The sequence below is a fragment of the Zonotrichia albicollis genome, chromosome 27 (assembly GCF_047830755.1).
Source record: "Zonotrichia albicollis isolate bZonAlb1 chromosome 27, bZonAlb1.hap1, whole genome shotgun sequence".
Taxonomy (NCBI): Eukaryota; Metazoa; Chordata; class Aves; order Passeriformes; family Passerellidae; genus Zonotrichia; species Zonotrichia albicollis.
In genome coordinates this window covers 265,986-279,340 of record NC_133845.1, presented here as the reverse complement: position 1 = coordinate 279,340, position 13,355 = coordinate 265,986, and the positions used below count along the sequence as shown (strand labels likewise).

The following is a 13,355-nucleotide window of genomic DNA, read 5'->3' as shown; positions in this document are numbered from 1 at the left end:
CAGGTACCAGACTCCTGGTGGCTGTGAGGTGTCCAGTTGCTATTTAGATTACCTGAAATACAGAGTTTCCCTCCTAAAATCTTGTTCTGTCAGTTGTAAAGCAGAATTCAAAATAGTTCAGAGCACAAGCGGGCTGGTTTGGGAACTTGGAGCAGTTTCTGCTTTGCTAAAACCTGCCTCTCCCCCCTTGCAGTTTGTATATTGCCAGGTCTGCTGTGAGCCCTTCCACAAGTTCTGCCTGGAGGAGAGCGAGCGGCCCCAGGAGGATCAGCTGGAGAACTGGTGCTGCCGTCGCTGCAAGTTCTGCCACGTCTGTGGGAGACAGCACCAGGCCACCAAGGTACCCCAAAACCACTGGGAGACCCAGCAGCACCCCCACTGCTCCCAGGGCTCCTCTGGATCCAGAGGCTGGCCAGCAAGCATGTGCCAGGAGCAGAGTCTCTGTGCGCTGGGGAGGAGGCCTCTTCAGTTGCTCCATTGCAGCTTCCTTCTCATGACCTGAATGGGGGATCTAGTAAAAAAATGAAAAAGTCCAGAATTTTGCATCCCTTTGCAGGGTGTCTGTACCAATGCTTTTCTCCCTTATTCCTGTAGCAGTTGCTGGAGTGTAACAAGTGCCGAAACAGCTATCACCCTGAGTGCCTGGGCCCAAACTACCCAACAAAACCCACCAAGAAAAAGAAAGTTTGGGTGAGGGATTTTGATTTATTTTTTGGATAATTCATTTGTTGAATGATAGCAGTGCCATGGAGCAGAGCTCTGCAGGTGATTTGCTCTGATGCAGTTCCTCATCTCTTCAAGGCAAGGTGCCTATTGCCTCAGAAGGTACATTTGGAAATACTGAGGTGGCTGGTTGATAAGATGTTCTGAGAAAGCAGAATTGTTAGAGAGATTACCCCTTTTTCAGTTGTAGTAAGTCGTAAGATCACAGTAAGTTTTTTGGTCATAGACCCATAACATGGAAGAAAGTCTTTAAAATGGAAGTGTTGGTTAACAAACCTGTTGATACCAGTATTGAGAGACAATTTGGATTAATTTGCTAATCTGTGTCTTTCAAGCTTTTGTTCTAAGTGCCTGTAGTTGCCTGTAGTGTATTTGCTAAGACTTTGTGTACGTGTTTCCTTCTACAATGTACAGAGTTTAAAAAGTGTTAAAATAGGACTGTATATTTTAGATCAGAAGAAATGCCACAACTATGTCTGTTTTAGGTGAGGGAAAGTTGATATTTTCTTTAGTGCAAATATGGAGGACAAAAAAACTATATTGTGATTTAGTTTAGTGGTTTTTCTTGTTGTATTATCACCATCTTACCACGGAGGAAGTGAGCTCAGTTCTTTTCAGTGAAAGTTTCAGCATTTAAAATTCTTTGTCCTGTTGGGTGACATCTCTGCACTCATGAAATAATAAAAATTATGAAATGTGTGGAAAGCACAGAAACTGCTGGATAAAAGCAAGTAATTCTTGCCAAATGAATTCTTTTTCCAGATATGTACCAAATGTGTTCGCTGCAAGAGCTGTGGATCAACAACACCGGGCAAAGGATGGGATGCACAGTGGTCTCATGACTTCTCCCTGTGTCATGATTGTGCCAAACTCTTTGCTAAAGGTACATATAGTGTGATTCTTTACAGCAGGAGCTTCCTCAGCTGCTTGGGTTTGAATCAGCCACTGTGAGTGGGCAGTGGGCTGGCAAGGCACCTGAGCTTGGCATGGTCCAGGCAGCAATGCAGGCTGGTCGTGGTCGAGCCTGAAAGTGCATGTAACAGTTCAGACTTCCATAAGATCCCATTTTGTTTGCAGGAAACTTTTGTCCTCTCTGTGACAAATGCTACGATGATGATGACTACGAGAGCAAGATGATGCAGTGTGGGAAATGTGACCGCTGGGTCCACTCCAAATGTGAAAACCTTACTGGTAAGGAAATGCTCGTCCCCTCAGTACTGAAGAACATGAGGCAGTGATTAGACCAAAGCAATCAAGTCTTGGACCTTTCTATTAGACGGTTACTTTAATACGCTCGCCTCTTGTGACCTACCTGAAAAATGCCTGTGGAGTAACAACAGATAAACCAGTGCTAATACTAATGACATCCTGAAAGCACAGGATGCTCAAAGGCAGTGTACCTCAATTAGCTGTACAAGGGACTTTTGTTACATGAAAAGTCTCAGGCAGCAGGTGCAGGGCAGGGATTTTTTCCTGTATCTTTCAATAAAGCAACTCAGGTGGTTATCCTGTCTTCTTTTGTCTCCAGATGAAATGTATGAGATACTCTCCAACTTGCCCGAGAGCGTGGCATACACCTGCATTAACTGTACAGAGCAGCATCCTGCAGAATGGCGTCTGGCACTGGAAAAGGAGCTGCAGATTTCCTTGAAGCAGGTTTTAACAGCCCTGTTGAATTCCAGAACCACCAGCCACTTACTGCGGTATCGACAGGTAAGCTGGAGCCTGTGCCCTGTTACTCTGGCATTCAGCTGAGTTGTTGAGGTGTTGCTGTGCTTCATACTGCAGAGTTGTCTGCATCATACTTGGAACAGCATGTGCTGTGATTTAGTTATATTTTTTCTTTCTTTTGTTGATTCCTTTGGAAGCAGAGAAGTGGGTATCTGTGATACGACTTAGAAGCTGAAAGAAAAATAGGGTGAAGTTCTTCAAGGAATAGGAGGATTTAGCTCTGTGATGATGAAGGTGCTTTTCGGACAAAAGAACAGGATCTTTGTCTTGAAATATGCACTCAGGAAATAAGACTTTTGAGCAATGAGTTTGATCCTTTTGGTTGGTGGTTCTGTCCTGCTATGCACCTTACAGGTCTCAGCAGAAAGCTGGTTAAGAGCTTTTCTTTGTTGCCCCTACATTTTGGACAGAAATTCCGAACTCAGTCCTCCTTCCTTTCACATTAGCAAGAGTCTTTGGATCAATAAATGGGCTTGGGAGGGTATAATCAGGAGCAGCTGCAATTCGATGTTACCATCCCTCTGTCTCCTTGCTGGTGTTCATAGGCAGCAAAACCACCTGATTTAAATCCTGAGACAGAAGAGAGTATCCCATCCAGAAGCTCTCCTGAGGGTCCCGATCCTCCTGTCCTAACAGAAGTCAGTAAACAGGAGGAGCAGCAACCTCTGGATCTGGAAGGAGTGAAAAGAAAAATGGATCAAGGAAGTTACATTTCTGTGGTATGTCAAAGTTGTCATGTTCTGCTCTATTAGTAGACACCCTGAATTGTTTTATCACATATGGTGTTCATAACTGAGCACCTTAAGCCTTTACTTTAGGAACAAGGAAGCAGGTTATTGTGCTGCTAGAAATAGTTCTGGCTGGCACCAGTTTATATTGGTAATATAAAGTAATTGACGCTTTTGTGGGGCTCTCTGTAGCCAGCAGTGGTACTTGGTCAGATCCCAGTTTGCTGTTAGTCAGACATTTATGTATATAAGTGTTCAGGTCATCCTGAACATGAAAATTCTGACTGAAGGTCTTGCCAAATTGCCCTGATGCAGTTGGTTAGCTGAAACTAAGGATTCATGGGCGGAGGAGTGATCTCTTCCAGAGTCATTTACAAAAAATGCTAGTCTTGACCAAATAAATTCTCTTTGCACAGACCAGCCTTTTCCTTTTTTTTCCCTAGAGAATTTGTAATCTTGAGGAGCACTGTATATTGCAAAGTGCTTGGCGAATGTTGTGGTGCCAGATTTTGACCAAATCCTCGTGAGACAGCTAGTTTAGCGGATTTAAAACCAGTCAGCTGAAGTGAACGGCTGTGGGTGTAGCAGCTGTGCCAGCCAGTTTACAAATTTAGAGGTCTTCTTGCTTCTTCACAGCCAAATTCCCTTTCTGCTTTTGAGTTGATGCTCTGGTTCAATCTTAAGTCATCTGAATGTTCACTTGAACATTGTTTTAAAAAATTAGTGGGTGGTATAGCTGTGCAAAAGACAATCCTGTTAATGTGAAGTTTTGTGGATTTCTTACAGTTGGATTTTAGTGATGACATCGTGAAGATCATTCAAGCAGCCATTAATGCCGATGGCGGTCAGCCAGAGATTAAGAAAGCCAACAGCATGGTCAAGTCCTTCTTTATTCGGGTGAGCTGGCCTACAGTTACTGTGAAAAAATCTGCTTGGTACCCTAGCCCTGCTTGTTGATGTTGGAGTCTAAAGGGCCACCACATTTAGCCTTGCTTGGGTGTTTCCAGGAATAAAATAATACATTGTCAGAGTTGTTAATGTTAATGAAATGTTACTAGTTGTGCATTTACAGTACATCTTGGCTGAACATCTTTGAAGTTTTTGGTATGTTGTCTAACTTTTCTAATGGGATGTTTTTTCCTTTAGCAAATGGAGCGTGTTTTTCCATGGTTCAGTGTAAAAAAGTCCCGATTTTGGGAGCCAAATAAAGTAACAAGCAAGTAAGTAATTGTTCTGTATCCAACTGCGGCGCCCTGCCGTTTGCCAGCTGGCCAAGCAAAACGTATTGAAAGAGCCTGTTTGCGGGGTTGGAATTTCTGGTTTTCCTTTCTTCTTTTCCTTTTTTTTTCCTAAGAAGTTATGCAGTAATCCCATTCCCATGTTTTGTCCACACTTCTTTATTTTAAGCAGAGTAACCAAAATTCTTAATTAGAACTAGGTGTACTGTGTGTTGGCTTGTCAATCCTGACCTTCCTTCCCTCTCCTTCACACAGCCCCATTTGGGGTAGCCCTCCTGCATCTGTTACCCTTCAAAGAAGCAGACAGCCACATCACAAACCTTAAAATGTGACTGGTGGGGGACATATGTGGGCTGTAGGTGATTAATGGAGTTGTTGCTGGGGGGTGGCTGTCAGCTGGGCAGGGCGTAGCCAGGTGTGACCCTGACCCCTTGCTCATCTCAGCAGTGGTATGTTGCCGAATGCGGTGCTGCCCCCATCGCTCGACCATAACTATGCTCAGTGGCAGGAGCGTGAAGAGAGCAACCGCACTGAGCAGCCCCCTCTGATGAAGAAGATCATTCCAGCTCCAAAACTCAGAGGGCCTGGAGAGCCAGATTCACCAACTCCTCTACATCCTCCTACACCCCCCATCTCTGGTAAGAGAACTGATGTCAGGACTGTCAATCTCGAACCCAGAAATGCAGCTGTCTTGGAGACCTCTGTGACCTGAAATCACTCAGAGGCAGTAACATATGAGATGTTTCTGAGCCGAGCTTGGACCCAAGAATGCTTTTGCACCCACCTCTTTTCCCCCCAGAATGAAGGTTGTGCAGAGACTGACATGTCCTTTGGTTTCCAGGCTGCTATTGGAAACTCTTCTACTGTGTTCACATACTGACAGTCTGTTCCAGATGAATTTTTGCTGCCCCAAATTTCAATATTGTTCTCTCTTTTAACTCTTAAGGCTCTGACAGAAGCAGAGAGGATAGTCCTGAACTGAACCCACCTCCAGATGTGGAAGACAACAGGCAGTGTGCATTGTGCCTGAAATACGGTGATGATAGTGCTAACGTGAGTATCTGCCCCATTCCCCTTTCTGGAGGAGTTCTGGATGGGTGTTGTGCGATGTTGTGTCCCCAGGAACATCTGAAGAGAGCAATTCCTTCTGTTCTTTAGGATGCTGGACGTCTTCTCTATATTGGCCAAAATGAATGGACACATGTGAACTGTGCTTTGTGGTCAGCAGAAGTGTTTGAAGATGATGATGGTTCTCTGAAAAATGTGCACATGGCTGTTATCCGGGGAAAGCAGCTGGTGGGTACAAGCAAAGAACGCTTTATTAAACTTCATGCTGATTTGGAATCCAGGATGGGAGCACAGCTAAAAGATGGCTTGTGTGCATTTGTTCTTCTCTGTCCTTTCCTTGCAATATTTTTTAACACTATATGGAGTGGAACTGACTGAAGATATTTGGAAAGTTATTTATCCTTGCTCAGTTCAGAAATATTATGGAGACCAAGTGAAGCTTACAAATGTGAGGACTGGATATGAAGCACAAGCAGGAAGGTCTGGGAAAGGCCTGGAAGAACTAGTCCACAAATGAAAAAGTTGTTCCATGTGAGGAATAATTCTTCCTCTCGCCTCCTCCTCCATGTCTCTCGCTTGTCTGTGTGAGTCACTGTAGTGAAATGGAGCAGCAATGAAGCAGGAGATCAAGCATTACTCTAAACTTCTGTCTGTGCCAAAAAACCCCAACTGACAACAGCAATGGTGGTCTGGTTTTAGAAGAGATTAACTTTTTTTTTTTCTTTTTTGCTTCTGCAGAGGTGTGAGTTCTGCCAGAAGTCAGGCGCCACAGTAGGCTGCTGCCTCACTTCCTGCACCAGTAACTATCATTTCATGTGCTCACGAGTCAAGAACTGTGTCTTTCTGGATGATAAGAAAGTTTACTGCCAGAGACATCGTGACTTGATCAAAGGAGAGGTAAGATTCTTCTTTCACTCTGCCTCGCTCTCTGAAGGTGGGGTTAGCCTGTAACTATGAGCACTTTTTAGAAGTTTATGTTGAATGTGTTTCTTGCTAACAAGGACTGGACCGCATTGCTCTTAAAAAGTAGCCAGTAATACAAGTGGCCTGGGAAAGTTTGGCAAGTTTGGTGCTGTGTGGTAGTTCAAAAACCAAAAGACTAAAATAAGGTTCAAGTAGGACAAACTAATATAGCATGCGTGTGGTAGTTCCTTTAATTAACAAGTAGTTTTGTTGGTTCTTGTTCCAGGTGGTTCCTGAGAATGGTTTTGAAGTTCTTAGGAGAGTTTTTGTGGATTTTGAAGGGATCAGTTTGAGAAGAAAATTTCTTAGTGGCTTGGAACCAGAGAACATCCACATGATGATTGGTATGATCTAGTCTTTGGATGCTTGATCCACCTTTGGTGCTGGAATCTGGCTCACAGATATGTTCCTCTCTCTGCTCAGGTTCAATGACAATAGACTGCTTAGGAATTCTGAATGACCTCTCAGACTGTGAAGATAAGTTGTTTCCCATCGGCTATCAGTGAGTATAAGCTGTTTCAAGACTCAGTGTCTTTCAGTATATTTCATGTCAAGCAAGCACTGAGGTAACATGGGAAAATTGACTGTAGTTTTTCCTACACTGTTGAGGAATCTCTGATTAAGGGTGTGCAATGTGTTCTGCCAGGAGGGCATTGGCCAATGTAGTTTTGAGAAATGGAGAATTTAAAGCAGAAATAAAGTTTACTGAGCTGTTGAGTAAATTGATTTTTTTGAATTATCTTCCAGGTGCTCCAGGGTGTACTGGAGCACAACAGATGCCAGGAAGCGCTGTGTGTATACCTGCAAGATCATGGAGTGCCGACCTCCAGTCGTGGAACCTGACATCAACAGCACTGTAGAGCATGATGATAATAGAACAATTGCCCATAGCCCAGTTCCCCTTACAGGTAATCTTTTAAGGACTTCATAGAAGTATATTCTCTGTATGGTTTTGCCATAGTGCACCTCTTAAACCAAATCTCTTAAATTTGGGCTAGAATCCAATTCAGGCTTCCATGTTACAGCATCTCAAGACTTTAAGCTCCTGGATATACTGCTTTGAAAACTTGAGCCAAACAAACACTGCTGCAGGGATGGTTTTTAGTCTACAACTAAGGGAATCTTCTACTGATCTAAAACTTCAGACTGTGTTTGGTCTGTGATATGGGGTTTATTCAATACAGTGTTGAAGAGTTATATTGTGGTTCTGTGTTTCCAAATTACTTACTTGTATCCAGGGTAAAGCTGTGAAAGGTTTTTAAAATGTTTCTAGTCGTTGTCATTGTTAACATAGAATCTTAAACTCTATAAATATATAGTGGAATTTCATGTGTAAGATGAGCAATTGCTACAAATATTTGAAAATGCTCTTACAAGAAGAAAGCAGACATTATCTGATGTCAGATCTTTGACTTTGTGTTTTTTTAACAAATACCCTGATTCTCCAAGTGGAACGTGATAGTAATATATACTTTATCAGATCGTAGCTTTTAGGGCTCAGTAATGGCTTATACTGTTGTTTCCCTTTTGTACAACAACAGAAATTCTACCGAAAGACACCCGAAATACACCTGAAATTGTAAACCCACCGTCACCAGATCGTCCCTTGCATTCTCAGACCTCTAGTTCCTGTTACTATCCAGTGGTCTCAAAGGGTCCCAGGATCAGGGTGCCGAGTTACCCCTCCGCACAGAGGTCTCCTGGCTCGCGGCCGTTACCCTCTGCAGGTATTTCTGCTGCTGCTGATTTTGATTGAGGTTTACTGTGGTAATATTTTTGGTTTAGTTCCTGTCTTTCTTGGCTTCTTTCAGAATGAGGTGTTCAGTTTGCTGTTTCTAGAGAAAGCAGTGAAATGTCAATAGGTTGAGGAGGGGAAGTTGTAACGATTCACAGTAGAGATGGCCTGCAGAGAAATGTACAACTAAAACAAGCATTCCGTTGGGATGAAGAAGAGGCAGGATTTGCACCATATAGTAGTAGTGAGCCCAAAACATTGTAGTACCAGTTAGGGACTTAATATCTCAGTATTTTTCCAGAGAGAATCAGAAATCTGGTGTTGTAATTCAGCAGTTTCTGACTAGCATTTTCTTCAAACTGATGTTGAAAAGTCACATCTGAAGTTGAGATACCAAACCCTAAAATACAAGCTTGCTGAATTCTGGTTGAAGGTATCAGGTTTTTAACATCTATCTAAAGTATAAACACTGTGTGTTGATGTTGTTTGGCGAAAAGGTTTTGCTGGGCTTTAATTTCTAGTGTTTTTTCTGAAGGAATTGGGTGTGCATTCATTGTGAAGATTTAAGATCACCTGACAGTCTCTCTTGCCTTTGTTTCTTAGGAAGTCCTACCCCAGTGACCCATGAAATAGTGACAGTGGGAGATCCTTTGCTGTCCTCAGGACTGAAGAGCATTGGTTCTCGGAGACACAGCACCTCCTCTCTGTCACAGCAACAATCAAAACTCCGGATGATTTCCCCTACACGAGCTGGGAACGCTTACTCCAGGCACAGTGTGTCTTCAGTTTCCAGCACAGGGGCCTCTTCAGAATATGAACCTACTGTCAAAAGTAGTGACCGTTTTGTGGGGTCAGCAAGCACAGGCCCTCCAAGTGCTCCAGTTCAAAGTTGCTCTACCAGTTCAGGCTCCCAGAAAACAGTGGCTACAACTGGAAATAAAACTTACCAGCTGGATGCATCACAGTCTACAGAAGGGAAACATTCCAGCAGTTCAGATTTAGTAGCCAAAGGTGCACCTTCTAAGGGAGAGAAAATCAAAGTCTCAAAGGACCCAGATTATTTGTCTCATACTTTTGTTTCTGGAGGAAGCGCCAAAGTGTCTACTCAGCCAACCAGTTCATCAGCCATGGAAATGAATAAAATAGGAACCTTTCAAGAGTGTTCAGGATCATTTTCTTCCAAAGAAGCAATACCCTTTCCATCTTTGCATCAGAGGGGCCCAAGGAAAGACAGAGATCAGCACATGGAACCTTTACAGCCAGAGAAAACAACTGCGGTGGATGAGATGGATGCAAAAACCTCGAAGGCTGCTGGAGTAAACAATAGATCTCCTGCAGCAAGCGAGCAGGTAGTTACTGCCCCCAGAGATAAACGTCACAAAGGCAAAAAGTTAATGAAAGACAGTTTTAAAGAAAAGCATTCCCTGAAATCTCTTACAGAGACAAGTCAGGCAGTAGGCAGTGATGAACTGAAAACAGACTTTGGCAATCAGGGTTTGGCAACTGAACAAGTTAGTCAGAGGTTATGTAACAATATTCCTGCTGAAAAAGCTGGTGATAAGTCTCCATCTTCACAAGGGCCATCTAAAGGGACTGCAGTGCAGGCTGAAGCAGCCCCTAAGGAATCACAGGCACCCAGGAAACGCACTGTTAAAGTTACTCTGACTCCTCTCAAAATGGAAAGTGAAAACCAGTCTAAAAATGCACAGCAGGAAAGTGATGCTGAAACTCAGCCTGCAGGGGCAGACCTGGCTGCTTTGGCAGACCCGTCCTCAGCTTCACAAAGCCCAGAAGAGAACCCTGTAATTCAGGGAAGTCCAAATGAACCACCAACACAGGAATCTCAGAATAACACATATGAAAATTTGGCCATTCAAGATAACAGCTTGATGCTCCAGGATGGTGCTAAGGCTCAAGAAGAAGGCTCATACAAGCGGAGGTATCCAAGGAGAAGTGCTCGGGCCAGATCCAATATGTTCTTTGGATTGACTCCTCTGTATGGTGTGAGGTCCTATGGAGAGGAAGACATTCCCTTCTACAGTAACTCAACAGGCAAGAAGCGAGGGAAGCGGTCAGCAGAAGGACAGGTGGATGGAGCAGATGATTTGAGCACATCAGATGAGGACGACTTATACTACTACAATTTCACAAGGACTGTGGTTTCCTCAAACACAGAGGAGAGGCTCGCATCCCATAGCTTATTCAGAGAGGAGGAGCAGTGTGATCTTCCAAAAATCTCACAGCTCGACGGTGTAGATGATGGAACTGAAAGTGATACAAGTGTCACAGCAACAACCAGAAAAGTCAGCCAAGTAACTAAAAGGAGTGGCAAAGAGAATGGGACAGAGAACTTAAAGCTGGACAGAACTGAAGAAGCTGGTGAGAAAGTCACCAAGAGCTCCACCGTCCACAAGACCGACCCCAAGATTGATAACTGCCATCCTGTGAGCAGGGTTAAAACTCAGGGTCAGGACTCTCTGGAAGTGCAGCTGAGCTCGTTGGAAACGGGCCGCAGGGCTCATGCAAGCACGCCTGCTGACAAGAATTTACTGGACACTTTCAACACAGAACTTCTGAAATCCGACTCTGACAATAACAACAGTGATGACTGTGGGAACATACTCCCTTCTGACATCATGGACTTTGTGCTGAAGAACACACCATCTATGCAGGCCTTGGGAGAAAGTCCGGAGTCCTCGTCATCTGAACTCCTGACGCTTGGAGAAGGTTTAGGTCTTGACAGCAACCGTGGTAAGGATATGGGTTTGTTTGAGGTGTTCTCCCAGCAGCTACCCACCGCCGAACCAGTGGACAGCAGTGTCTCTTCCTCCATATCTGCAGAGGAGCAATTTGAATTGCCACTGGAGCTTCCTTCTGATCTCTCTGTTCTGACCACTCGCAGCCCTACGGTGCCCAGCCAAAATCACAACAGGCTTGCCGTCATTTCAGAGTCTTCACTTCCCTCCTCGGGAGAGAGGTCAATGCTTGCCTTGCCTTCCACAGAGTCTGGGGAGAAGAGAGTGACAGTCACAGAAAAATCTGCCTCAGGAGAAGGTGACACAGCTCTCCTGAGCCCAGGGGTAGACCCAAGCCCCGAAGGACACATGACTCCTGATCACTTCATCCAGGGCCACATAGATGCAGAGCACATAGCCAGCCCAGCCTGTGGCCCTGTCGAGCAAGGACACGGCAGCAACCAAGATTTAACGAGAAACAGCGGGACTCCGGGGATCCAGGTGCCGGTATCACCCACTGTTCCCCTCCAGAGCCAGAAGTATGTGCCAAACTCCACTGACAGTCCTGGCCCTTCGCAAATCTCCAACGCTGCGGTGCAGACAACTCCACCCCACCTCAAGCCAGCCGCAGAAAAACTATTGGTAGTTAATCAAAACATGCAGCCCCTGTACGTCCTCCAAACTCTTCCCAATGGTGTCACCCAAAAGATACAGTTAACACCTTCTGTTAGTTCTGCGCAGAGTGTGATGGAAACCAACACTTCAGTGCTGGGGCCCATGGGGAGTGGGCTCACGCTGACCACAGGATTGAATCCGAGCTTGCCTCCATCTCAGTCATTATTCCCTCCCACGAGCAAGGGTATACTGCCCATGTCCCATCACCAGCATATACATCCCTTCTCCACGCCTGCTCAGACAGGCTTCCCACCAAACATCAGCAGTCCTTCACCAGGTCTTCTAATTGGGGTGCAGCCACCCCCTGATCCTCAGCTCTTAGTGTCTGAAGCTAGTCAGAGGACAGACCTTGGTACTGCTGCTTCTACACCAGCTGCTGCTCTGGGCAAGAAACGGCCCATATCTCGTCTGCAGTCACGGAAGAACAAGAAGTTGGCTCCTTCTGGAACCCCTTCTGCTATAGCTCCTTCTGATATGGTCTCCAACATGACCTTAATTAATTTTGCTCCTTCCCAGATTTCTAACCACCCCCTGGACTTGGGAACCATTGCGAATTCAACATCCCATAGAACCGTTCCCAATATTATCAAAAGGTCAAAGTCTGGGGTCATGTATTTCGAGCAAACATCTTTGCTCCCACAAGGTGGGACCACTACTACTGCAGTCAGCACATCTCCCAGCATTATTGGTGCAGATGCCAGTCACCTCCCAGCAGGGCCTGTATCAGGCCTAACGTCGAGTTCCTCAGTGCTGAACGTTGTATCCATGCAGGCCACAGCAGCCCCTAGTACTGGTGGGTCAGTTCCTGGTCACGTTTTGGGACAAAGTTCAGTAACGTTAACAAGCCCTGGATTATTGGGGGACCTTGGTTCAATAAGCAACCTCTTGATCAAAGCTAGTCAGCAAAGCCTTGGTCTTCAGGAGCAGCATATGACTTTACCACCAAGTTCTGGGATGTTTTCGCAACTGGGAGCATCTCAGACTCCGTCTACGGCAGCCATGACAGCTGCATCAAGCATTTGTGTTCTACCCTCAGCGCAGACAATGGGCATGACAGTCGCTCCGTCGACTGCTGACCCAGAAGGCTCCTACCAGCTTCAGCACATGTCACAGCTTTTAGCCAGCAAAACCGGGGTTGCATCCTCCCAGCTGGACCTTAGCACAGTTCCAGCAACCACACAGTTGTCAAGCTTTCCACAGCTGGTCGATGTTCCAAACAACACCGGACCCGAACAAAGCAAGGCTTCCTCATCAGTGGTGCATGCCAGCTCAGCGTCTCCAGGGGGCTCCCCATCAACTGGGCAGCAGTCTGCAAGTAGCTCTGTGCTGGGTGCCACAAAAATGAAGCCAAAAGTCAAACGAATCCAGCCATTATTAGACAAAGGGAATGGAAAGAAGCACAAAACCTCTCACGCATGGGCTGGATCTTCTGAAGCTCACGTTCCCGAAAAAGGCGCTGTTGCTGTACCCCCGGTCTCGGTTACAGGGTAAGAGGACAGTTTGATTTTGCTCATCCCTGAGGTTTTGTAACAGTATGAGAGAATCTTGCACTAGTTTCTCCAGCAAGTTGTGCAAGTCAAGGCAAATTGTGAAGTGCAACTTTTGATTCTGATGTGGAGCTGGAAGCGTGATCTGGTTCTCTGTATCTTACAAGCTGTTGTTGTTAGTTGTGTAATTCTGCAGAACTGCCAAATCCGTGTTGGCAAGTCCCAATGGATACATTCCTGCTTTCCAGTCTCATTTATGGCACACATGGGTT

The 13,355-nt window shown here is 45.2% G+C and overlaps 1 protein-coding gene across 2 annotated transcripts in view; it reads left to right on the top strand.

Annotated features, from left to right (window-relative positions):
* The window catches only part of KMT2A (lysine methyltransferase 2A), a 39,554-nt gene that overhangs the window by 17,896 nt on the left and 8,303 nt on the right, over positions 1-13,355 (top strand). The window contains exons 11-27 of one of the 2 annotated variants that reach the window (XM_074527848.1): positions 194-340; positions 595-690; positions 1,486-1,606; positions 1,801-1,914; positions 2,252-2,436; positions 3,000-3,173; positions 3,969-4,079; positions 4,329-4,402; positions 4,868-5,058; positions 5,367-5,473; positions 5,579-5,716; positions 6,227-6,385; positions 6,678-6,795; positions 6,875-6,953; positions 7,199-7,359; positions 7,993-8,178; positions 8,790-13,083. In XM_074527848.1, coding sequence (XP_074383949.1) covers positions 194-340; positions 595-690; positions 1,486-1,606; positions 1,801-1,914; positions 2,252-2,436; positions 3,000-3,173; positions 3,969-4,079; positions 4,329-4,402; positions 4,868-5,058; positions 5,367-5,473; positions 5,579-5,716; positions 6,227-6,385; positions 6,678-6,795; positions 6,875-6,953; positions 7,199-7,359; positions 7,993-8,178; positions 8,790-13,083 — 6,455 coding nt within the window. Of the gene's footprint in view, positions 1-193; positions 341-594; positions 691-1,485; positions 1,607-1,800; positions 1,915-2,251; positions 2,437-2,999; positions 3,174-3,968; positions 4,080-4,328; positions 4,403-4,864; positions 5,059-5,366; positions 5,474-5,578; positions 5,717-6,226; positions 6,386-6,677; positions 6,796-6,874; positions 6,954-7,198; positions 7,360-7,992; positions 8,179-8,789; positions 13,084-13,355 lie in introns of both variants that reach the window. The other variant, XM_074527847.1, reaches the window with a different exon arrangement.